This window comes from Oryctolagus cuniculus, chromosome 12 (assembly GCF_051225735.1).
Source record: "Oryctolagus cuniculus isolate XC-2025 breed Fujian yellow rabbit chromosome 12, ASM5122573v1, whole genome shotgun sequence".
Classification (NCBI taxonomy): Eukaryota; Metazoa; Chordata; class Mammalia; order Lagomorpha; family Leporidae; genus Oryctolagus; species Oryctolagus cuniculus.
Window position 1 is genome coordinate 44,729,262 of NC_142878.1, and position 24,699 is coordinate 44,753,960.

General features: G+C 38.9%; 1 protein-coding gene across 7 annotated transcripts in view; it reads right to left on the reverse strand.

Moving 5' to 3' along the window:
- Nucleotides 1-24,699, reverse strand: part of SCFD1 (sec1 family domain containing 1) — a 100,786-nt gene that overhangs the window by 65,596 nt on the left and 10,491 nt on the right. For 4 of the 7 annotated variants that reach the window (XR_016217416.1, XR_016217418.1, XR_016217417.1 and 1 more), the window contains exons 3-10: nt 23,102-23,190; nt 18,477-18,567; nt 16,185-16,307; nt 14,913-15,000; nt 12,866-12,955; nt 9,054-9,109; nt 8,027-8,112; nt 5,331-5,430 (exon numbers count right to left, since the gene is read on the reverse strand). Coding sequence is in view for 2 of the 7 variants with exons in the window: in XM_051822744.3 (XP_051678704.1) it covers nt 5,331-5,430; nt 8,027-8,112; nt 9,054-9,109; nt 12,866-12,955; nt 14,913-15,000; nt 16,185-16,307; nt 18,477-18,567; nt 23,102-23,190 (723 nt within the window). In the remaining 5 variants the exon portion in view is untranslated. The remainder of the gene's footprint in view (nt 1-5,330; nt 5,431-8,026; nt 8,113-9,053; nt 9,110-12,865; nt 12,956-14,912; nt 15,001-16,184; nt 16,308-18,476; nt 18,568-23,101; nt 23,191-24,699) is intronic. The other 3 variants (XR_016217419.1, XR_016217420.1, XM_051822745.3) reach the window with 1 other exon arrangement.

Here is a 24,699-nt window from a genome sequence, read left to right on the forward strand (position 1 = left end):
GCATCCCATGTTGGAGTGCCTAGATCCAGTACTGCCTCAGGCTCCTGACTCCAGCTTCCCAACTAACGCAGACCCTGGGAGGCCGAGAGCTGGGTCCCTGCCACCCCATGTGAAAAGACCTGAATTGAGTTCCCAGATGTCAACTTCAGCCACAGCCAGGAGTTGCTGGGGTCTGTTTCTCTGATAAACACACAAACAATAAAAATATGTATTTATTTGGAAACCACTTCCTTTTTATTCTTGAGTGTCAAAAACACCCTTTAATTAAGTCTTTATGTACGTAAGTATAAATTCTGATTTGATGTTTCAATTTTAAGAGTTAGTAGCAAAGGACAAAAGGGATAAATATGAAATAATGTCTATTCCTCTGAGAGTAACCACTCTTTGCAGTTAAACAAACTCAACCCTCCAGTAAACAAGCTATAACAGCAAGGAATTACAGTGTTCTGATTACTTATTTTGTATCCTACATCCTGATAAAAGGAAACAGGCAGTGCAAAGCTTTTTACCAAAGGTATTTTCTATTTTATATAACAATTACCTTTATGGCACACAAGGAAGCTCTGTGAATTTTCAGTTGCTTCCAAGCCTAATCTATAAATAATCATCAATAACCCAGATTTTGGGGGAGATATTTGACATAAAAAAGCATCAAACTTTTCAGTTAATATTTCCTATCTAGAACTTGTACTCCATCTTGTGGAGACAAATGGTATAAATAAGAATTTTTAAAGCTCTGAGGAAACTGGCAAAATAGTAGTGTTAACAATCAGTAAGAAATAGCATGGTTACAATTTATGACATCTCAGCTAGTTTGTTCATATCTAGGAGCTGCATTAATGAACAGAACTGTACTACCAATAAATTGTGCAGTTTATTATAACCCAACTCTTCTGAGATTAACTTCTAGGGCAGGCATTTGGCCTAGCAATTGAGACACCAGTTGGAAGGCCTGCATCCCACGTCAGCGTGCCCATGTGTGGCTCCCGATTCCAGCTTTCTAACAATTCACACTCTACACACTCTAGGAGGTGGTAGGTGATGACTTAATTGTGTCCTTGCCACCCACATGGAAGACCTCCATTGAGTTCTTGGCTCCTGGCTTCATCCCAGCCTAGTCCTTGCCATTGCAGGAATTTGGAGAATCAATTAATGGGAACTCTGTCAAATAAATAAAAGTTTAAAAATTGTCAACTTTTTATGTGACGACTTAGAAAAATCTCACCAAGAACTAGTATTAGCCTTCTTCGGTTCTGAGTAATCTCTGCCCCAAGTCATGTTTCCCAATTTTCTGACAATGGAGACTCAGCATATCCTCTTATACTGCAATTATTTGTTCATGTCTTCTTTCCTGTACTCAAGGCATCCTGTTCTTTCCTTTCTTCCACCACACAAAAAGCCCAGGGACTTGTCAAGGTCAGTAATTAGAAAGGATCCTTAAATGTCTCAGCCTCCATAGCATCCCTGGCAGGATCAAAGAGGCAACCTGTGATTAGCGTGCTCCAATGTGATCTGACACTATCAAGATCATCTCATTATGCCCTTAATCCCCATGTAAGTCCTCACCGCTGCCCTCTCACTTCCTATCTCCCATTCTTACCCAGCTACTGAAATCCTTCTGTCACAGCTCCTGGAACTCATACTCAGTCATCAGCAAAATATCCTATTTTGAACATTCCCTCTAAATTTCCCTTGTATTTTCTTGCTCTAACTGAACTCCAATGGGTTACCCCTGCAGCCTTCTGAGATGGTAATAATATACATATTTCAGCCTCACACATCTATTACCACTTGGCTTGGGGCTGAGGTTAGGTATCTTCCTTGCTACTCCCCAATCCTTTACTAACCTTCCTTCCCCTCAAACAACTCTAGCTTTGTCATCTTATTATTGTATTAGTATTTCTCAATCAGGTAATTTTGTCCCTTCCTATCCTCTGGGGCATATGTGGTAATGTCTGAAGACATTCAATTTGTCACAACTGGCGGAGTGGTACTGGCATCTGGGGGGTTGAGAACAGAGATGACGCTAAACATCATACAATGTACAGGACAGCCCCACACAACAAAGAATGATCAGGTCCAAAGTCAATAATGCCGAAGTTGAGAGAGAAATCCTGGTTTACACTAGTCACTGACCCCACCTACAGGACAAATAATTTCCTACATCATTAACTGCTTGATCATTCGCATCACAAACATGAATCATTTTTCTAATTAAAAATATTTTCTGACCTTGCATCCCCCTTCCATGAATCAACCCGTTTCTCAGCTCTCCTGCACAGAAAATATTTTTTGATTTGTATATATTTATTGTCATATGCTTCTCTTTCTATATTTCTTCAGTGTTTTATCCCTACACTATGGAAACTTTTACCACAGTCATTAACCATCTTGACACTGCCATACGCAACAGTCTTTTTAGTTATATGCCTCCTCTTTGAAACACTTAACTCACTAGCTTCCAAAAGCTACACAGATCTAGTTCTCACACCTTGGCAGCTGCTCCTTCCCACATTGCACTGTTGGTTCCTATTTGTTAACCTGACTTCCAAATGTATTAGTGCTTCAGAGTACAGTTCTTAAGACTCTATCTATCTATACTCGTTCTATCTATACTATCTATCTATACTCATTCCCTTAGTGATCTGGCTTTAAATGTCATCTATATATAGACTACAATTAAATTTATTTCTCTAAACCAGATTTCTCTCCTGAACTCGACTCTTGTCTACCTAATTCAACATCTACATTCAGATATCTTAATAGACATCTCATATTTAACACATCCAAACTATACATTTGATCCTTTCCCCCTAAACAACTGCCCCTTTCACGTCTTTTCCATCGCAGTAAACATCTTTCCTTTTGCAAAGGCCAAAACCTTGACGTTATCTGTGACTCCTCTCCTCTTAAATTCCACATCCAACTCATCAACAAATCTTATATTCCATATTCAATAGATAATCATAGTCCTCACCATTTTCATCCTCCTGAATGTCTACCTTTTACCAAGATAATTGGACAACCTCCTAAATGACTGTCTTGTTTTACTTATGGCTACAAGGAGTCTATTTTCAACACAGCACCTGGAGTGATGGTCTTAAAATGTGTACCAGATGGCACTCCTTTACTGAAAACTGTGTGTGGTTCCCCATTTCCCCCCAGTTAAACATCAGTGTCCTTATAACTACATTGCTCTTGTGTCCTACTTTATCTCCTTCAACTCCCCATCCCCTGCCCTGTTCACTTTCCTGTGGGCACGTGACTACCCTGACATCTTTCAGACACATTAGGCATCCTTGGAATGTTTTTTTCCATATAGCTATGTAACTAATTCTCTTGCTTCCTGTAGATCCTTCCTCAAATGCCATTTTATCAGCGATTCTACCCTATTTTAAAACTTCAAACCTCTTCATCATTACCTTCTTTATTCTACCTTCTGAAATATTCTATGTTTTATTTATTTCCTCTTTCCTATTGGAATGTAAGTTTCAGGAGGAAAGAAGTACTTTTGCCTTTATTATTACTGAAACCAGCAACTGGAATGTCAGTTTAAAAGCAGGCATTTGCATTTGGGTCAGGGTCCTGGTATAGTGGGTTAAGCTGCCACTTGCAATGCCAGCATTCCATATGGGCGCTGCTTTGAGTTCTGGCTGCTTCAATTCCAATCTAACTCCCTGCAAATGACCTGGAAAAAAAGCAGTGGAAGATGGCCCAAGTGCTCGGGCCCCTGCACCCACATGGGAGACAGGGAGAAGATGGCCCAAGTGCTCGGGCCCCTGCACCCACATGGGAGACAGGGATGAAGCTCCTGGCTGCAGTTTTCAGGCTGGCCCAGCCCTGGTAGTTGTGGCCCTTTGCGGGGTGAACCCGGGGATGGGGGATGGAAGAGCTCTACCTTTCCATAACTGCCTGTCAAATAAATCAATAAATATATTTAAACAAAAAGAAGCTGGCACTCAAATACTGATTAAACTGAACTCTCCAGTCTCTTACCTGACCCTCTAAAATCAGCTTCCATGTCCTATTACTCAGTTTAATTCAGAGGTTAACTTGATTCTCCTTGCCCTCTCTACTGATTTGGAATTGACTATTTCCTTGATACTAATTCTATAGTAATGGCATAGGACTGTAGGATAGACAAGTATGCAGAAAGGCCAATTTCCTCCAGTACTCCCAAATCATATTTACATAAACACTTCAGAGCTTATATTCAGGTTTAAAGAAATAAATTAGTAAACCAACTCATCTACTGTGTATCTTTAATTTCCTTGTTATATATTTCAGGAAATCTTGGTGATAATTAGAGCACTATATACTAGGTTGCTAGTCTTTAGAGAGCCAATGATTCGGGTTCAGATGGTTTAACTCAGGGCTGGCATTGTAGCACAGCAGGTCAATCTACCACCTGCAACATAGGCATCGCCTATGATCGCCAGTTTGAGTTCCATGTGCTCCACTTCTGATGTGAGTCCCTGCTAACGCACCAGGGAAGGCAGTGGAAGATGGTCTAAGTACTTGGGCCCCTGCACCCATGTGGGAGACCCAGAAGGAGTTCCAGGTTCCTGGCCTCATGGCAGCCATTTGAGGAAGGAACTAGTGGATGGAAGATCTCTTTCTCCCCTGCCTCCACACTCCCCCATCACCCTAACTTTCAAATAAATAAAATAAATCTTAAAAAAAAAAAAAACAACAAAACCAAATTGTTTAACTTCAGTTTTTCTATCTTATAAATGGAGACTATTCTGGACCTATTGCTTAGTGTCTTCGGAGTAATTAATTGTATGTATGTTTTCTTTACACTGTCTTTGGAGACTGGGCTTGTGTTTATCTGTATATATTACATACCAAACACAATATTTACTAGATGAATATATACATGGAGAAATGTAAATTTTTGCTGTATACATGAAATCAGATATGTGGAATTACTTCAGAAAACATATGGTATAACATAAAATACTCTTTATTTTTATCATAAAATGAGGTTACTGATTTCCAGAGAAAAGGAGAAAGTACAATTTTGTTTCCCAGGGAGAACAGATTTATTTACTTATTCAATATGAAAATCTAAATAATCGTTGTTCATTTTCTTCCATTCTTCCCCCCCCCATTGTGAATGATTAACTATTTTATATTATAAAGACCATAAAACTGGAACTATAAGCTTCAATGCTTCACTATTTTTTGGCATCCACAACCTTTTTTATAATTCATATTTTTTAGCTCTATGCGTGTCATCTCTATTTTTGCAGTCATGATACTAATTTGAAATTAAGGGGACCACTGATGTTACATTTCAGTACTAAGTGCTGTATTTAGCCTCTTACCAGTACATCATGCACCAATGCTTGATATGTCCAGGTATGGTGTAAAGGAGTTGCCAAATCTATGTTTCTGTCAACAAGGACTAATAAAGGCCTTTGGAAGCTGTAAATATATTAAAAAATACATGTATAAATTTTGATAGAAGTGTTACATCTAAAATTTTCTAACACTTTGCAGTATATATAACAACAGTATGTTAATATACATTTCATTTTAAAAATATTGCTTCTAATATGGTCAGTTAAACACAGTAATGCTTTAGACTACCTAGACCTAAGGATAATACTAGATTACAAGTTTTAGGAAACTTTCCTAAATGAAGAAATCTATACAAATACTTTTACAGAATAATTCTGTGAATAATAGTAAGTAGCTTCTACTTAGCCATAAACTTCATATTTTTGAAAAAAAGGGAGAGGAATAGTTATTATCAAACTCAGGGAAAACAATTACAAACAGTAGGTCTTACAAATTTATACAAATATTTGATAGTTTCATAAATTGCTAATTTTTTATTAAAAAAAATACAAAAAAGTAGACCACAAAAGAACTTCAAAAAACCCTATCCCATAACAACACATAAAATGAAAACATCATGCCACAATGGTACCTAATTATTTAATTAGTCACTTAACAGAAATGGCATTTGCTACTTCATGTACTGTTTGACACTATTATTAAAATTTAGATGTGAAACAGACTTCAAACTTAAAATAAATTAAGGCATAAAGCCAAGTGGTTACCATGTGTTTATTCAAGTTTGAGAGATATGCTCTAAAGGCACTATTGTATTCAGGGTACAAAACATTTTTCAAGTTCTTGCTATCTGATTATATTACCTACATATTTCCTATTACAAGACCTCCATTTTAGTAATCCAATACACCCTTCTGGCTATCAGTCAGTGGACTTTCCTAGCTGCACTGACTCTGGATAAGAGTCAGAGTGACACCTTCACCACCTACTATCATACATTACTGCAGAGCAAAGTAGAAGGGAGGTTTGCCCACAGGAGGGTTTCTTAAGCTTGGCACTACAGACATCTGGGTCTGGGTAATTTGTTATGAGTGTCTCTTCTATGCACTGCACAATGTTTAGCAGCATCTTACCCAGCAGCATCTACCCAGCTATGACAACCAAATATGTTTCCACACATTACCCATGTCTGTGGTGGGCAAAAAACAACCCCTGGGTAAGAATCACTAGCTTATGGTTGGATTCAAATGTATTTAACAACATTCCAAAAAATCGCTGACCCCTAATTAAAGTAATTTAGAAATGTATTCAATGAACTTAAGAAAGTAGACAACCACATTGTGTTGAGAACAATTTTTAAAAAATTATCCAAATAAAATAGTTTATGCCTTTATATTTGTTTCTAAGGTTTAAACCAGAGCACTATTAAAAAAATGTTAAGTAAGGTATGATATAGCAGTTGCTTCTGTTAAAGTCAGGTGAGAATCTGATATTTCTGCTCTACTAGGAAATATTCTGAAAAATAGTTAAGACCAGAAATGGAATAAAGGAACAATTTAAAACAATATGGGGGCCGGTGCTGTGGCATAGCAGGTAAAGCTGCCACCTGTGGCACCGGCATTCCATATGGGCACTGGTTTGAGTCCCGGCTGCTCCATTTCCGATCCAGCTCTCTGCTGTGGCCTGGGAAAGCAGTGGAGGATGGCCCAAGTGCTTGGGCCCCTTCACCTGCATGGAAGACCCCGAGGAAGCTTCTGGCTCCTGGCTTTGGATAGACGGACGAAGCTTTGGCCGTTGCGGCCATCTAGGGAGTGAACCAGCAGGCGGAAGATCTTTCTCTCTCTCTGCCTCTCTGTAACTCTGCCTTTCAAATAAATAAATAAATCTTTAAAAACAAAAAACAAATATAGGAGCTGAGACAGTTGGCCAAACAACTGAAACACAATGTTAGTGAAAACTCCCAAACATGAGCCATGAAAACTGACTTGAAATGAAGTCTGTGGATGGTTGTCAAGACATTACCGTTCCCAGAGGGCAGTTATTTTTCTGAGCATCAATTTATTTTGACAGATTTACTAATTCACCTAAACTGAGGATAAGAATCAATTTTCCAAAATGAAGTCTCCTCATGTATATAATTCTCAGCCATTTGAGTGGGTCTCTACTTCTTCAATCCAATATTGTCTATTATTACTAATAATCAAGATATTCTATAATATATAGGATTCTGAATTATTTCTATTCAATAACAATTGAGCAGCCACTAACTTTGGCATTACCTTCTAGGGCTAGAAATGCTAACAATGACAAAAATGCTTTGCAAGTGTAAGATATCAGTATTTCAGGGTAAATATAGAAATTTGATATTAAAAGTAGGAACAGATACATGCATCCAAAGTTTCTCACTTTTTCTATTACCAAGAGGCTTAATGATAACCTAAAGGAAATGACTTCTGACCTTGAAAGCCATATAAACAGAAACATATCTCCTAGATGATAAAATTTAACAAATTTCTACCAAAAGGTCAGCTGAATAAAATATTCATTTATATTTCAAGAACAATCTGGGTCAAAAAAATCCTAATTTTGATTACCTCACTAAAAAGTTAAGAAACACATTCCCTGCAAGGATAGAGGTATTCTATTAGACAAAGAAAATGACAAATGTATTCTACAAATGTTTTATTTTCAAGTCCTGGAAGTATATCAAGTAATATAATACCTGAATTGGCCAGCTCCTAATGTGTCACCTGTAAAAAGACTGTTTCTTGCATCTCTTAGGTTTTCTCGAAGTTTCTTATCTAGTTTCTGAAAAATCAAATTTTAGATGAAATCTTAAAGAACAGTATTGCATAACTTTATGAACTTTAGGGTAATACTGCTGGTCTTAGTTTCATATCCAAGAAACCTGATATTTACTTATAGTAATTTTAATATCTAAGTATTTTAGTTTAACTATTTCAATACTCTCACAACTTGGACTCAAAAAAGACTAATGACTTTTCTACTGTGACTCAGGCCTGATTTCTCTAAACAGCACTTTTCTCTGTAAGCATGACTCAGCTGTGCCAAGGAAGGTATCCAAATGAAAAAATGTTGATTTGGATGGGTGGGAGTGAGGAGAGTACTGGTGAGGGCCAAAAGGTCCCACGTGAAAGAAAGCAGTCTTCCATCAGTTATCCACTGAGCTCCACTGACCTCCAAAATGTTACAGTACTTCCCTGTCTTTCCATACCACTGACCTTTTTCTGTTTCAGTAATTCTATAATTTCTCTAATCTTTTTTGGTTCTTTTTAATTTTCAAATAAGTAAACTTAAGAATGTTCAATTTATACTAAATATTTTACTCTAATGTAGTGGGACAGCAAAACGTGCAGCATTTAAAAAATGGTTGTGATTTATAATAAATATTTGCTAAATGAAGTTAAATATTACATGACTTGGAGGATCAAATAAGTATAAATTCCTACTTGGAGAAACAAGGCTGATGAATATACAGTTTAGTTAAAAAAAAAAAAAAGATACAGGGTTGGACTAGCAGAATTCAGTAAATAATTTTATCTTATCACATTGGTATACACACTTGATAATCTCTTGTGGAATTCTCATGTATTAAGATAAAAATATTTGTTATTGGTACTAAATATACAACCCATAACAATCAAGTACTTAATACTAACAAAAACATTTGAGGTATTTATTAGAAACTGACAATATTATTTACCCAAGTGATATTTGCATAAACTCACCACTGCTACCATTTCTGCGGCTGTCCCTCTTGAACATCTGATTATAGGGACGGCACCTGTTTTAAAAACAAATGTTAGAAATGACCTTGATTCTTAATTAAAATGGTCAGTTATAAAATATATCGGCACTGGGGCCAGAATTATGGCACAGTGGGTAAAACTGCTGCTTGCAATGCCAGCATTCCCTTTAGACACCAGTTTGAGTCCCAACTGCTCCTCTTCCAAACCAGATCCTTGTTAATGGCCTAGAAAAAGCAGTGGAAGATGGCCCAAGTGTTTGGACCTCTGCCACCTATGTAGGAGTCCTGGATAAAGCTCCTGGCTGTTGCTTCAGCCTGGCACAGCCCTCGCCATTGTGGCCATCTGGGGATTGAACCAGTGGTTGCAAGATCTGTTTGTCTCTCCCTCTCTCTGTAATTCTGCCTTTCAAATAAATTAACAAATCTTATAAAAGGTCTTATAATCAACATAAAAGCAAAGTTTCAGAAACGAATCTTCTCATTAATAAAGAAAACACTAGAGTGTCAGAAAAAAAAATTTTCTATGGAGTGGATCAGTCTAGGACAACTGGAGTTTTCAATGGGGTAACTAAATCAGCATTTGACCTGCTCCCTCGCCATACACACACAAATGAGCAATTCAAATGATTGTTTACTAGAAGAACTCACACTAGTTTGACTTAAAATAATGAAAAGAGCTTGGCTAATTTAGCAGTTTGGGATTGTTATTTATTTATAAACATTTACAGTGAAGGTCCTATGGCTTGGATATGAGTTTGGATACTGAGTATCTCCCCAATGCCCAAATATTAAAGGTTTGTGCCCCTGCCTCCCAAGTCTTATGTTAATGGTACTACAAGGGTAGAAACAATCTAATTACGGTGTTTAAAGGCAGGGCCTTGGGGGAAGTGATTTGTTTGGGTGAATTTGTTATGGTTGAGCCCCCTGGTGGCTTTGTAAGAGACCACATAGAGGCTGGTGTGGTGGCTTGCAGGTTAGGTTGCTGCCTGTACTTCCAGCATCCCATATGTGTCCTTGTTCCACTTCCAGTCCAGCTCCCAGCTGGTGTACCTAGGAAGGCAGCAGAGGATGGCCCAAGTGTCTGGGCCCCTGTCACCCACGTGGGATACTCAGAAGTTGCTCCTGGCTCCAGCCTGGCTCAACTTCAGCCATTGTGGCCATTTGGGGAGTGAACCAGCAGATGGAAGATCTCTCCTTCTCTCTCTGTTAACTCTGCCTTTCAAATGAATAGAATCTTAAAAAACAAGAAAGAGAGAGAGAGAGGGAGACCACATAGACATGACAGATGAGCAACTGAACCCCATCTCTTTCCATGTGATGATCTATGTCAACTTAAGACTCTGGCAGCAATGCTATCACCAGATGCCCAACCAACGGGGCTAATGATCTTGGACCCGAATGCACAGAACTGTGAGCTAAATAAACCATTTCTATTTATAGAAAGTCAGCTCCTGTCAGATATTTCATTGTAGTAACAAGAAATTGACTGATATTAAAAGGATTATAGTCTTTAAAAAATGACTAATTTAGGGGCCAATGTCACACTGTTGCATGCAACACTGGCATTACATACTGGAGTGCCTATGCGAGTCCTGGCTGCTCCACTTCTGATCAAGTTGCCCACACATGCATCTGGGAAAGCAGCAGCAGCAGATTGCCCCAAGTACTTGGGCCCCTGCCACCCACGTGGAAGACCTGAATGGAGTTCCAGGCTCCTGGTTTGGCATGAACCATCCCTGGCCATTGTGGCCATTTTGGGAGAATGAACCAGCAAATGGAAGATCCTTCTGTTTTCTGTCTCTTCATTCTCTGTCACTTTGTTATTCAAATAAATCCATCTTTTAAAAACACTAAAACAGAAAACACATACTTTGCATAATGTGAAATGCTCCTAAAGCTAGCCTTAATTATCAAATCAACTCACTGAACCTCTTAATTTCTTATTACTCTGATAAATTTTAACAAAGGCTGCAATCCTAATAGACAATAATTTCAATTTCTTCTTTGAAAAAAAAATCCAGCTTCCCATAGGTCTTTTTTTTTTTTTTAGTCTACTCTTATTTTGAACCCTAGGAATAGGTAAAATTTTGGATACTGATTAGGATGGCACAATACAAAAATAACTAATGACTAAAGTTGATACATGTGTTTTTTAAAAAAAATAAATGAAAAACAAAAAAGCTCCCTTGAGGGCATTGAGAGCCCATTAAACAGGGAGGGAGATAAAACTCCTCAAAGAGAATCACAAAGGGGAGACACATTTGTAACCAGTCTTTCTCCTGAGAGTACTTTCCACTTTACTAGAACACAGAACAAAGAGGAAACAGAAGCAGAGGACTTACTGAGGAGAGGAATGAGAAGTATGAGCATAGGGCTGGCAATTAATGGGAATAACCCCCAAATTTGCACACAAATCCTCTTTAAACATTTGTCTAAAGCCTAACCTATACATTTATGTCCTCTTGAAGTTTTTAATTTTTGAAGACAGATTTTATTAAAATAGTACGAGAATCATTTTAACTAAAAGCTGTAAGTGTCTATAAAATTAATACTGCAGGGGTCCGGTGCTATGGCGTAGTGGGTAAAACAGCTCCCTGCAGTGCCAGCATTATATATGGGCACTGGTTAGTGCCGGCTGCTCCACTTCTGATCCAGCTCTCTGCTATGGCCTGGGAAAGCTGTAGAAGATGGCCCAAGTCCTTGGGCCCCTGAATCCACATGGGAGACTGGGAGGAAGTTCCTGGCTCCTGGCTTGGATCGGTGTAGCCCTTTGGCCCCTGCACCCATGTTGGGAGATCCAGAAGAAACTCCTAGTTCCTGGTTTTGGATTGGCCCAGCTTCAGCTGTTGCAGCCATTTGGGGAGTGAACCAATGGACGGAAAACCTCTCTCTCTGCTTCTGCCTCTCTGTAACTTTTAAATAAATAAATAAATCTTTCAAAAAAATTAATATTGCATGGGCAGGCATTTGGTACTCTGGTTAAGTCCCTGTATCCTATAGCAGACTGCTTGGGTTCATGTCCTAACTCTGTTCTCCAATCCAGCTTCCTGCTAATGCCCACCATGGGAGGCAACAGGTGACAATGCAAGTAGTTGAGTCCCTGCCACCCTCGTGGGAGGCCTGGCTCCTGATTTCCAGCCTTGGTTGTTGTGGGCACTGGAGAGTGAACTAGCAGATGACAGATTTCTCTCTCTCATACACTCTCTTCTCTGCCTTTCAAAGAAATAAAAATTATAACAGGTTACTAAACAGACTGATTCTAGAAAAGCATAAAGTCAGATATTAGATACTAAAAACAACGTAATTTTAATTTTAGATGACCCAAAGAAATACTTAAAAAATTTTGTAAAGTACACATAGATTAGTATTACATATAAATTGTTTTCTGAAGCCTTGTATATTTCCCGTTACTATTTACAAAGCATACTCATATAGCTCTCAACATAGAAGTATGTTTGACATTTTTCATGGTGAATATTAAAGGACAATTAGCAGGCACATAAGTGAAGTCATCACCAAAACACTCAAACAATAAACTAGGCAGTTACAATTACTAAAGACACCGAAGGAGACAACTCAGTAGATGTGCTAAATGTTAACTCAAGAGGAACTACCACATCACGTTATTGGAAGAATTAGGTTTCAAATAACACAGAACATGTATTTTACCCCAACTTCAGAGAGCCTCTGGAGATCCAGACAGATGAGGTCATATTAGTGTAACAGGTTAAGATGAGCTGTTAAAACAGTTAAGATACTTTGAAGAAATATCGGAAAGACTTGAAAACTTACCCAGTGTAACAAAAAAGCAGAAGAGGCTGTCAACAATAGTGTCCATCACAGTTTCCATCTCCGTGTCCGTGATATCTGGCCTGTTAATAGCTGACATGACACAGGCAAGGGGAGAGAAAGTGACCACAATTTGTTTTATTTCTATTAAACTCTTAAAACTATTAAACTAATTAATATGCAGTTTGATAACATTTATAATACCCCAGTGAAATTTTTGCTTTAATATTTTTTTAAGTGAACAAGTACCTGTTGAAAATTATACTACCTCAAAAAACAGAAAACAAAACCAAAACAACACAGCCAAACAAACCACTTCAATACCAGGGGAGTAGTAATTTGAAAAAAATTGAAAAGTTGGCCATGCAAAACTTGGCTATTGTAAATGGGAAAATATTGTATTCTATAATTTTATTCATAAAACACTAAATTACATGGCCTCAAGAAAATTTTTAAAATTTCACTCATCATTTGCGAGGCAGAGAGGGAGACTGGAAGGGGTGCTGACAGACACCTTTATTGCCTGGTCCACTCCCCAAATACCAGCAATGGCTGGGACTGAAGCTGGAAGCTGGGAACTAGGAACTCAATCCTTATCTCCCAAGTACTCGAGCCATCCTGCTGGCCCCAGAGTCCACAACAGGAACCTGGAACTAGAAGCCAGAGCCAGGAATCAAAACCAGGTACTCTGATACAGGACACAGGAGTCTTAATGGAGTAAATGCCCACCCTCCAAGAAACTACTGATGCTATTATAAAAGGGTTTATAGGGCCAGAAAATGACAAAATAAGTTAATTATGGCAAAACCACTATCACATAACATTCTCTTTGCATTATAAGATTAATGAATTTATTTCTTTTTTGTAAAGACTGCCTGTTTTTTTAAAAAAACGATTTATTTATTTGAAAGGCACAGTGAGAGAGAGAAGGAGAGGGAGAGACAGAGACAGACAGATCTTCTATCTACCTGCTGGTTCACTCTTCAAATGTCTGCAATACCCAGTGCTAGGTCAGGCTGAAGCCAGTAGCCTAGAACTCTATCTAGGTCTCCCAAAACAATAGCAGGGGCCCAAGTACTTGGGCCATATTCTGCTGCCTTCCCAGGTCCATTAGCAGGGAGCTGGATCAGAAGCAAAGCAGCTGAACTCCAACCAGCACTCCTATATAGGATGCTGTTCCAAGGGCAGGCTCAACCTACTGTGCCACAGCACTGGCCCCATGAATTTATTTTCTAATGTAAGACTGTGAAAAAGTAGTTACCACACTTAAGTGGGTGTAAAAATCACCCTGGAAATACGGGAGAAGAAAAAGTAGTCTCTCGGAAAGCTTTTAAAGGTTCTTGGCTCTTTTATCCAAGGATTCAACAGATTTGAGAAAATTCTGCAATTCTGTCAAAGTACTAGACAATTAACTTAAGTCCTGCTGTAAAATACTGTCTTACACGCCATGAGTGAACCTTCATACATGTTGTTGTGGGGACACCTAAAAGAGAACTAGATGGGGCTGGCATTGTGGCGCAATGGGTTAACCTACTGCCTGCAACCCCTGCATCCCAAGCAAGTGCTGGTTTGAGTCCTTACTGCTCTGCTTCCCATCCAGCTCCCAGATAATTCACCTGGGAAGACAGAAGATGGCCCATGGCCCGAGCACTTGGTATCTGCCACCCATGTAGGAGACTCAGATGGAATTCCAGCTCAGATGGAACTCCTGGCTTCAGCCTGCCCCAGCCACAGCTTTTACAGCCAATTGGGAAGCAAATTACTGGATTAAAGATTTCTGTCTGTTCCTTTCATCTGGAACTCTGCCTTTCAAATAAACAAACATATAAATCTTTAAAATACACAAAAAGAATTGGTGCTTTTTGAGCTTACAGGTTCATTAAATGTTGCTTATTTGTGAGAAAATTCACACATTTTCTTTGAATGCTTTTTAAAAACTTTTACAGCATTACTATTGTGAACTAAGTGGCTCTGAAGTATGCCAATCCTATTCACTAATTTTTTCTTCATTTCGGTAATAACGAATTGTAATATTCTTATTTTTACATACCACGATATGAAACAAGCTCCTTATTTTGATTACATAATACAAACATATCATCTTCCAAAGTAATAAAGTTGAGATACTGATCAAAAACCTAGAAACAAAAGAAAAGGTTTACAAATCTATTTTGTAATATGGCCACATCAAAAGGAAATTTTATTTGATATAATCTAGTAACAGAAGAAATTATAATAATAAAATTATAAATTCAGTAACAGAAAATACTGTGTAGCAGATTATGTAATTAAGCAAAAAGGAGTTAGGCATATGAAAAAGATAACTGAAAACAAGCTTTTGGGCAATAAATGCCATGAAGAATAACATTTTCAGAAAACGAAATTTAGGCAGCTACAAGGATCTAAATTGTGATTGTGATGGGAACAGGCATTTTGAAGAAAAACTACAACTTTTAAATCACACTTTCCTATGAAAAGTTATTACCTCAACCTTCATAAATATAATGAGAAAGTTACATCAGTTCTTTGCAAGTGCAAATTAGGAGGAAATGAAGAAAAATATTTGAAATTTACTTAAACTAAAAATTATTTGTTATTTTATTTTATGTGACATTAATAAGTCTTGATCAAGAACATTAAGGCATACACCTGAAGAATTAATCAGAATAGTGGACCATCTAAATATAAGAATGGAAAACCTGTCAGCAGTGAAAAAGGTGGAAAATAAATGCATATTTACTCTGTTACTTGCTCCATATAGTTCCATAGAATTTTCATGTATGTCTTGTCCAAATTCAAGAAACTAAAGGCACTATAAAGCTATACCAGGATTACATTTTGAAAATTTATTTATAGCTGAACCTAATGAAAAGTCACTATGATATGGAATTGCTAGCCTGCAAGGAATTCCTTTTTTCTTATAATATGCAACATAGCCTCTTTGGATCCTCTTTACTAAGGAAGAAAAAATTTATAGACAGGATGGTGACTATAGTGATTACAGATAAAATAATGTCAACATACTTTGAGCACAATTTTTGACAACACACCATCAAACTATTTCTGAAATGAGCTGAAAAGATATAAAAATCCCAGCCTAAAGCAAAAATTGGTTCTGCTTTTAATTTTTATCTTTCTAATTCATAAACACTAGGCCCCTTTAGTTTTGGCTAGTTTAAGTTACAGATAATTTACATTATCAGCATTCTACATTTCTTAGCTTGTTCAGGTCATTTGTAAACAAGACATTCATGTCAATAGGATTTGGAACACTGTTAACTTTTATATTAACAAAATAGCACCAACCAATCCAATCCCTTACCTTGGCTACTTGTGTTACTGCACTAGCCGCTAAGGCTGCATTTGCAATATCTTCCAGTTTACTTCTTGAAATAGCAGAAATAAAATTTAAATAATATGATTCATAAAGCTGATTTCGAAGGTCCTATAAATACAATGAGTATTCTTATACAATTGTATAAAGGTTTATCATGAATAAAAATTTTTCGAAATACTCTTAAGTACTACTTACCTGATTAATGAAATATATCTTAATAATGTTATGAAATTATAAATTATCAACAGAATCACATTAATTACAAGATTGCACAAACCGCTCTGAAATAGCCTTCTGCATTTTCCTTGAAACACTCAGAGGGGGATCCTATACTACTAACAGAGTGAAAGGCTTGCTACACTGGCAGACACTATCTTCTGCTGTGCTCACGTGATGGATGACACGTGTACTTCCTTCACTGCACACAGGTAAGTCCAAATATATTTCTTCTCAATCACTTAAAAGTGGCAGAATTTTAGTAAAAATTCTCATATCAAATTTACTCATTTTATTAAACTCTAGGCAAATAGCTAAATAACATTTCTTCAAATCTAAATGTTAAATGCATGTAACAGGCACCATCAAATATGTAGCAATTTTAGAAAGAATTAATGTAATGTTGCCAATAAGACTTTATGATACATAATAAATTTTAAGATGCATATTATTTCAGAGAGGTTAACATGTGCACATGTGGGTGTTTGGCACAGCAGTCAAGATGCCATTTGGAACACCTGTGTCTTGGTGCCTGGTTTGTGGCCTGGTTCATCTTCTTTTGATCCAGCTTCCTGAATCTGCACCCAAGGAAACACAAGTGATGGCTCAAGTACGTGGATCCCTGGATTGCGTTCCAGTCTCCTGGCTTTGGCCTAGGCTAGCTCTGGTTATTGTGAGCACATCTGGGGAGAGAACCAGTGAATGGAAGATTCTTCTCTTTCTGTCTTTCAAATAAAGTGAAAATAAATGAATAAAAATGAAAAGACATGAAAAAACAAAGGGATTGGAGTCTGTGAGGAAAGTATCTGAGGCCGTAGTAATTTAAGAAACATAGAGATGAGTTATAACAAGGACAGAGAAAATGATTTTGTATAGGATTTTGGTAATCATATCTCTAAGTGTCAGAGAAAAGAGTTACAAATTTGTAAAGGGAAATCTAGACTGTATCCTGTATTGTTGAACTGAAACAGTTTGAGTTTATCCATCAAGATGGGAGGAGAGTTACAGAAATAAATGTAGACATAAAAGTGTGAGTGCACGTGTGTGTGTGTGTGTGTGTGTGTACACACGTACTGCCTCACTTTGTTTCCTTTTCCTTGCAAAAACAATCTTTTCTTTGGGATAGCAATAAATGCATGTACATTAACTCTGGTAGCTGCACTTGCGGATAGTTCTACACAGTAAGACATGAAGGAACAGAACGTTTCCTGTGAGTTTATTGGAAGACGTAGTTTTCCCAATCAAAATGAACACTCAGGACTGGAATAACCTGTTTCCCCTTCTGCATATTTACAACTGCTGCTGCCTGCCACCTTACATCCAGGAGCTAACAAGCAAGACAACAAAATGAAAAAAATTAAAGATGATGGATCAGAGACAGAAAGAACTGGAGTCTGACCCCTTAGAGTACTCTTGCATCACTGTAGACATCTATTTCCAGCCTTCCTATTATAATCTCAGAAAGCTAAACCCCTATTTTTAAAGTTATTATATTTAGGCTTTTTTTTTTTTTTTTTTTTTTTAAGCCAGATTCAGTCTTTTCTGATATAATGGCTCTTCAGTCAAAACCTTTCAAATTTTTTGAGCTATTTAAAATTCAAAGGTAGTCTCAAAAAAAAAAAAAAGTGGGAAATTGGGTAAAAGGATTTGATTTTTTTTTAAGATTTATTTATTTATTAGAAAGAGCTTCAGAAAGAGGAGGACAGAAAGATCCTCCATCTGTAGGTTCACTTCCCATTTGGCCACAATGGTCAGCTCTGGGCCAGGCCAAAGCCAGGTGCTTCTTCTAGGTTTCCCATGTGGATAGCAGGAGCCCAAGCATTTGGACCATCTTCTGCTGCTTTTCCCAGGTTACTAGCAGGGAGCTGGATTGGAAGTGAAACAGCTAGGACATGAACTGATGCCCATAGTGATGCTGGCATCGCAAGTGGAGGCTTTACCTGTTACATAACAATGCTGGCCTCGAATTTCTGATTCTTTACACTGGATATCTAAGATATTTTTTGGAAAAAAAAATCTGTTTCTATGGTCAGGAGTCAGGAAACTGAGAATGCATATTACCTGACACATTCGATCAATATTTTCTTCAGTAGGCATTACAAAGTACACTGCAGGAACATCTGGAATTGGGTCTCGATCAGAGTGCAAAAGCCTAGAAACATAAAGAACGTAACCATCACTGTTTTCTTAGTCACTTATCCAAGAAGATACTTTCAGACAGTTTTCAAACCAGGATTCCACGAGCTCACACAATGACCACTGTTCTAAAAACTCTTATGGCAATTATGAGCCTTTTTCCTTATGTCAGTATTAATGTAATTCATTAGTAAGATCCTAATTTCTTGTTATTTTCATTTTCTTATAGTCAAACATTCCCTTATACCGCCATTCTTGAGTAAGAACTGAAGCACATTCAAAATCAATTTTATTTTCCTTTTTCACAGAAATTCAGGGGGTATGGAGGGCCGGGGAGGATGAGCAGGCTAAAAGTGCAGCTCTCCCTAAAAATGGAAAATAGAAAGCTGGAGGAGTCTTCACAAACACAACAACAATTTAACGGCAAATGAAATCAAATATATATTTAAAATGAAGTGTATATTAATATTTCCTTAGAACTTACGCAAAATCTACTTTTGTGTTATTTACTGCTTCACAAGAGAATGCACAAGAGATTATCTAAGAAGATATATATCACTGGAGAGTTTTCTCTTTTTATAATTCAGGGAATAATTCAAATATCTCATTATCAAATCACAGACTTTCCATATTCTGTATTAGAAGATTTTACAAAGCTTATCTAAGGAAATATGACTAACATTCTATTTTGATAATATTCATCTTTCTATAATCAAGAAGGGAGTTAAAGAGGTACATGCTGCCAGTGGGTCTGCATTTAATACTTTCTTCCATCTGTCTGGCTACTACTTGCTAACAATGAAAAGGATACTGTGATAGTAGCCATAGGTTGCTGTCTTTTTATGCTAGCTAGTCAACTGCCTAATAGACTATAGCCACCATCTCATATTCTAAAAACTTATAATTATTATTTCCTACAAATCAACTTAAACAGTCTGTAGAGTATAAAGTGACTGATGTAGTATTTTTCAGAAAATAGGAAAGAATGGTCAGAGGCAAGAGCTCAAGAGTTTACCATTGCTGCTGTGTTATCTTTCCACACCCTGGAGGCAACAGCAATAGGTCAGGCAGAGACTCAGACTCTGAATCAGGCAGACTAACCCTGTTACCTACGAAGCACTGAGTTATGCCTCTCTTCTATTACCTGCTACAGAGCCATTGTGGTTCAGTAGACAACACATAATTAATTAATGGTCAAGCAACTTGGCCACACTTCCGCTACTAACTAGTTGTACAATTATGGGACAATCTCAAAAATAAACTTTAGTATTCATTAGTAAAATAAAGGAGTAAAACACTTAGCCAAGTGCCAACGGCAACAAATGCTTATTGATAAATCACCAGTTCCAAGAACGGCATCAAGATGAACTTCAGTTTGGTCACAGTTTGGTCAGGAACAGTTAACATGTTACAGAAAAAATTTGTGTTGCCCTGGGGTGATTTTTTTATGTTATTTATTTTTTATATAGAAAACTTTTATTTAATAAATACAAATTTCCAAAGTACAACTTTTGGATTATAGCAGTTCTTCTTCCCATAACCACCCTCCCACCTGCAAACCATCCCATCCCCTACTCACTCTCCCATCCATTCTTTTTTTTTTTTTGACAGGCAGAGTGGACAATGAGAGAGACAGACAGAGAGAAAGGTCTTCCTTTGCCGTTGGTTCACCCTCCAATGGCCGCCGCGGCCAGCGCGCTGCGGCCGGCACACTGTGCTGATCCGATGGCAGGAGCCAGGTACTTCTCCTGGTCTCCCATGGGGTGCAGGGCCCAAGCACTTGGGCCATCCTCCACTGCACTCCCTGGCCACAGCAGAGAGCTGGCCTGGAAGAGGGGCAACTGGGACAGAATCCGGCACCCCGACTGGGACTAGAACCCGGTGTGCCGGCGCCGCTAGGTGGAGGATTAACCTAGTGAGCCACGGCGCCGGCCCCCATCCATTCTTAAGATTTATTTTTAATTATCTTTATATACAGAAGATCAACTCTATACTAAGTAAATATTCTAACAGTTTGCACTCACACAGACATACAAAGTATAAAGTACTGTTTGAAGACTAGTTTTACCATTAATTCTCACATACATTATGGACAGAGGTCCTACATGGGGAGTAAGTGCACAGTGACTCCTGTTGTTGATTTAACAATTGACACTCTTATTTATGACGTCAGTAATCACCCTAGGCTCTTGTCATGAGCTGCCAAGGCTATGGAAGCCTCTTGAGTTCACAAACTCTTAGATATCCAGTGTAACAAACTTATTTAGACAAGGCCATAATCAAAGTGGAAGTTCTCTCCTCCCTTCAGAGAAAGGTACCTCCTTCTTTGATGGCCCTTTTATCCACTGGGATCTCACTCACAGAGATCTTTCATTTAGGTCATTTTTTGCCAGTGTCTTGGCTTTCCATGCCTAAAATACTCTCATGGGCTTTTTAGCAAGATCTGAATGCCTTAAGGGATGATTCTGAGGCCAGCATGCTGTTTGCTCTGGGGTGATTTGTATAGGGGAATTCCAGGTCAATGCAGAATGTAACTGTCACATTCATGTAAACATTGACCAACTAGCGCCCATGTAGCCATCACAAATTCCCTTAAGGGCACAGCACCACTGACAAATCAAAGGAAATTAACAAGCAGCACTGACCAACCAGGAACTTGGGCTGGAATGATCATGTACATCTCAGCCCCAATTTCAATGTATAAGAACCTTTGGGGGCCAGCACTGTGGCTCACTTGGTTAATCCTCGGCCCATATGGCTGCTGAGTTCTATTCCTGGTTGCTCCTCTTCCAATTCAGCTCTCTGCTGTGGTCCGGGAGGGCAGTAGAGGATGGCCCAAGTGCTTGGGCCCCTGCACCCACACGGGAGACCAGGAAGAAGCACCTGGCTCCTGGCTTCGGATTGGTGTAGTGCCGGCCGTGGTGGCCATTTGGGGAGTGAAACAACAGAAGGAAGACCTTTCTCTCTGTCTCTGTCTATAACTCTACCTGTCAAAAAAAAAAAAAAGAACCTTTAAACCTTTATAGGGAAACACAGCTGCAAAGAGACAAAAGGAGGGAAAGTGGACCCCTGACACTAACGTTGAAAAATAGCTGCTCCCATTTATCAGGTGAAGCAGCTGTGCACAGTTACCTTGTTTAGGGAGGGAAGATGTCCCAAGTTGTGCTTCTGTAACTCCAGTCATAAGTTTGTCCTATAAATCTGCCCATGGAATCTCTTTTATAAACACACCAGACCCACCGGCCACTGAAAGTGTGGTAAGTCACATGGCTACAATTTAAGCCCATCAACGCTGTAACAGTTAAGGTATGATGCTGATGAACCTATAAATATTGTAAAAAACTGAGGTTTGATGCTCAGTTCTCAGGAAACAATTCCAGCTGAGCCCACTAGCATCAATAAACTGCTCTTGATCATTTACTGTCTCTGGTGCCTGTTTGAATGAAGGGAGTTTTCCCACCACAGGTTTCTGTAGTATCGTCACCCTTAACTCCTCAGGGAGCCTGGAAATTAAGAAATAGTTGCCTGGCTCCTTGGTCTGTGCTTTGCAATAAACACCTACTTACTTCCACCATCCGATGTCAGTGACTGGCTTTCTGTGCCATTGGGTAAGTGGATCCAGTTTAGGGTTCTACAGTAATGCCTCCAATCAGTTTGAAGTGCTGTCTGGCAACAAATTCTTTTTTTTTTTTTTTTAAAGATTTATCTATTTATTTGAGAGTCAGAGTTAGAAAGAGAGAGAAGGAGAGTCAGAGAAAGAGAGAGGTCTTCCATCCGTTGGTTCAGTCCCTAATTGGCTGCAACAGCTGGAGCTGCGCTGATCCAAAGCCAGGAGCCAGGAGTTCCTGCCGGGTCTCCCACACAGGTGCAGGGGCCCAAGGACTTGGGCCATCTTCTATTGCCTTCCCAGGCCATAGCAGAGAGCTGGATCAGAAGTAGAGCAGCTGGGACTCGAACCAGCGTCCATATGGTATGCTGGCACTGCAGGTGGTGGCTTTACCCACTATCCCACAGTGCTGGCCCCCAAATTCAATATTTTAAAACATTACAGAGGGGTTGGCGCTGCCTGGGAAAGCAGTAGAGGATGGCCTGGGTCCTTGGGCCCACCCACGTGGGAGACCCAGAAGAAGCTCCTAGTTCCTGGCTTCAGCTCTGGCTGTTGCGGCCATCTGGGGAGTGAACCAGTGGATGGAAGACCTCTCTTTCACTCTCTGCCTCTCTGTAACTCTTTCATATAAATAAATAAATATTTTAAAAAATTATGCAATGATGTTGCATCAAAAATAGAATAATCACTATCCATTGGATAGATGTACTGATATATCACACTATACTCCATAAATATGTAGGTTGCTATTTGTTGATTAAAAAAATGAGTTGAATAAAAGAGGATATAGAGGAGGAAATATTTTACAACATGTAAGTACTGTAACCTAATGCTATCTTTCACTACAAATGTTCTTTTATAATTTGATTTCAGGGTGGCCAAATGAATTTTTAATAATGTATTCAAAAATAAATGTCACTTTTGAAAGTATGTTAAAACTCACAGATGCAGAGTAATTCCCATGTCTCTTAATTCCTTCACAGATAGCAGAGGAGAGATGATGTCTTGGCCCAGTCTGTCATAAATGAGCACCTATTCAGAAAAACAACCATGAGTTTTTAAAACATCATTATTATACATGAACAACTAACAGGGAAACCATATTAGGACAATGTTGAGGGGCCAGTGCTGTGGCACAGTAGGTTAATCCTCTGCCTGCAGCACTGGCATCCCATATAGGCACCAGTTCTAGTACTGGCTGCTCTTCTTCCGATCCAGCTCTCTTCTATAGCCTGTGAAAGCAGTAGAGGATGCCCCAAGTGCTCGGGCCCCTGCACCCAGGTCAGAGACCTGGAAGAAGCTCCTGGCTTCGGATAAGGCTCAGCTCCAGCTGTTGAGGCCATTTGGGGAGTGAACCAGCGGATGGAAGACCTTTCTTTTTGTCTCTCACCATCTGTAATGCTACCTCTCAAATAAATAAATTCTTAAAAAGAAAGACAATGTTGAAGTAATCTCTATTTGTCCTTTTTTATTATTATTATTAATTTGAAAGGCAGAGTTACAGAAGGAGAGAGGGATAGACAAATAGACAAAGAGATCTTTCATCGACTGGTTCACTCCCCAAATGGCTACTATGGCTGGAGCTGGGCTGATCAGAAGCCAGGAATCAGAAGCTTCTTCCAAGTCTCTCACCTGGGTGCAGGGGCCAAGCACTTGGGACATCATCTGCTACTTTCCCAGGCACATTAGAAGGGAGCTGGATCAGAAGTGGAGCAGCTGGGACTTGAACTGGCGCCCATATGGGATGCCTGCACTGCAGCCTGCAGCTTTGCCCGCTATACCACGGTGCTGGCCCCCATTTCTTCTTCTAAAATACCTTCTCTACATTAAACAAATTAGACTATAAAATCTTTCTCAAAGCTTTAAAGAAATCTGAACATACCACAAATTCACAGTCTCTTACTTTTTTCCTACTTCACATATTCTTTTCTATAGATTTAAAAATTAGTTACTTTGAAACTAATATGTAACTAGTTCCATCACAAAAAAGAAAATTCAGCAATTTAAATATTTAACATAAAAAGATCCCCATTTTTTTAAGGATTTACTTATCAAAGTCAGAGTTGGGGGGGGCGGGCGGAGGGGGAGGGAGGTGTCCTCCCCCTGATGTTTCACTCCCCAGTTAGCTGCAATGGCTAGAGCTGTGCCAATCCGAAGCCAGGAGCCAGGAGCCTCCTCCAAGTCTTCCCACACGGGTGCAGGGGCCCAAGGACTTGGGTCATTCTCCACTGCTTTCCCAGGCCGCAGCAGAGAGCTGGATCGGAAGTGGGGCAGTCGGACTCGAACTGGCACCCATATGGGATGCTGGCACTGTAGGTGGCTGCTTTACCCACTATGCCACAGCACAGGCCCCTAGGGTCCTCATTTTAAAAACTAAGCCCCTAACAGTTAATGACTTGATAGTCTTAATCTATCAAATGCATTGTCTCACATTCTCAAAGTATTAAAACCAACACTTTCTAGGAATGGCAAGAACTCCAACTGGCCTTCTAACAAAACCAGAATTAAGGCGGCGCAGTGGCTCACTAGGCTAATCCTCCA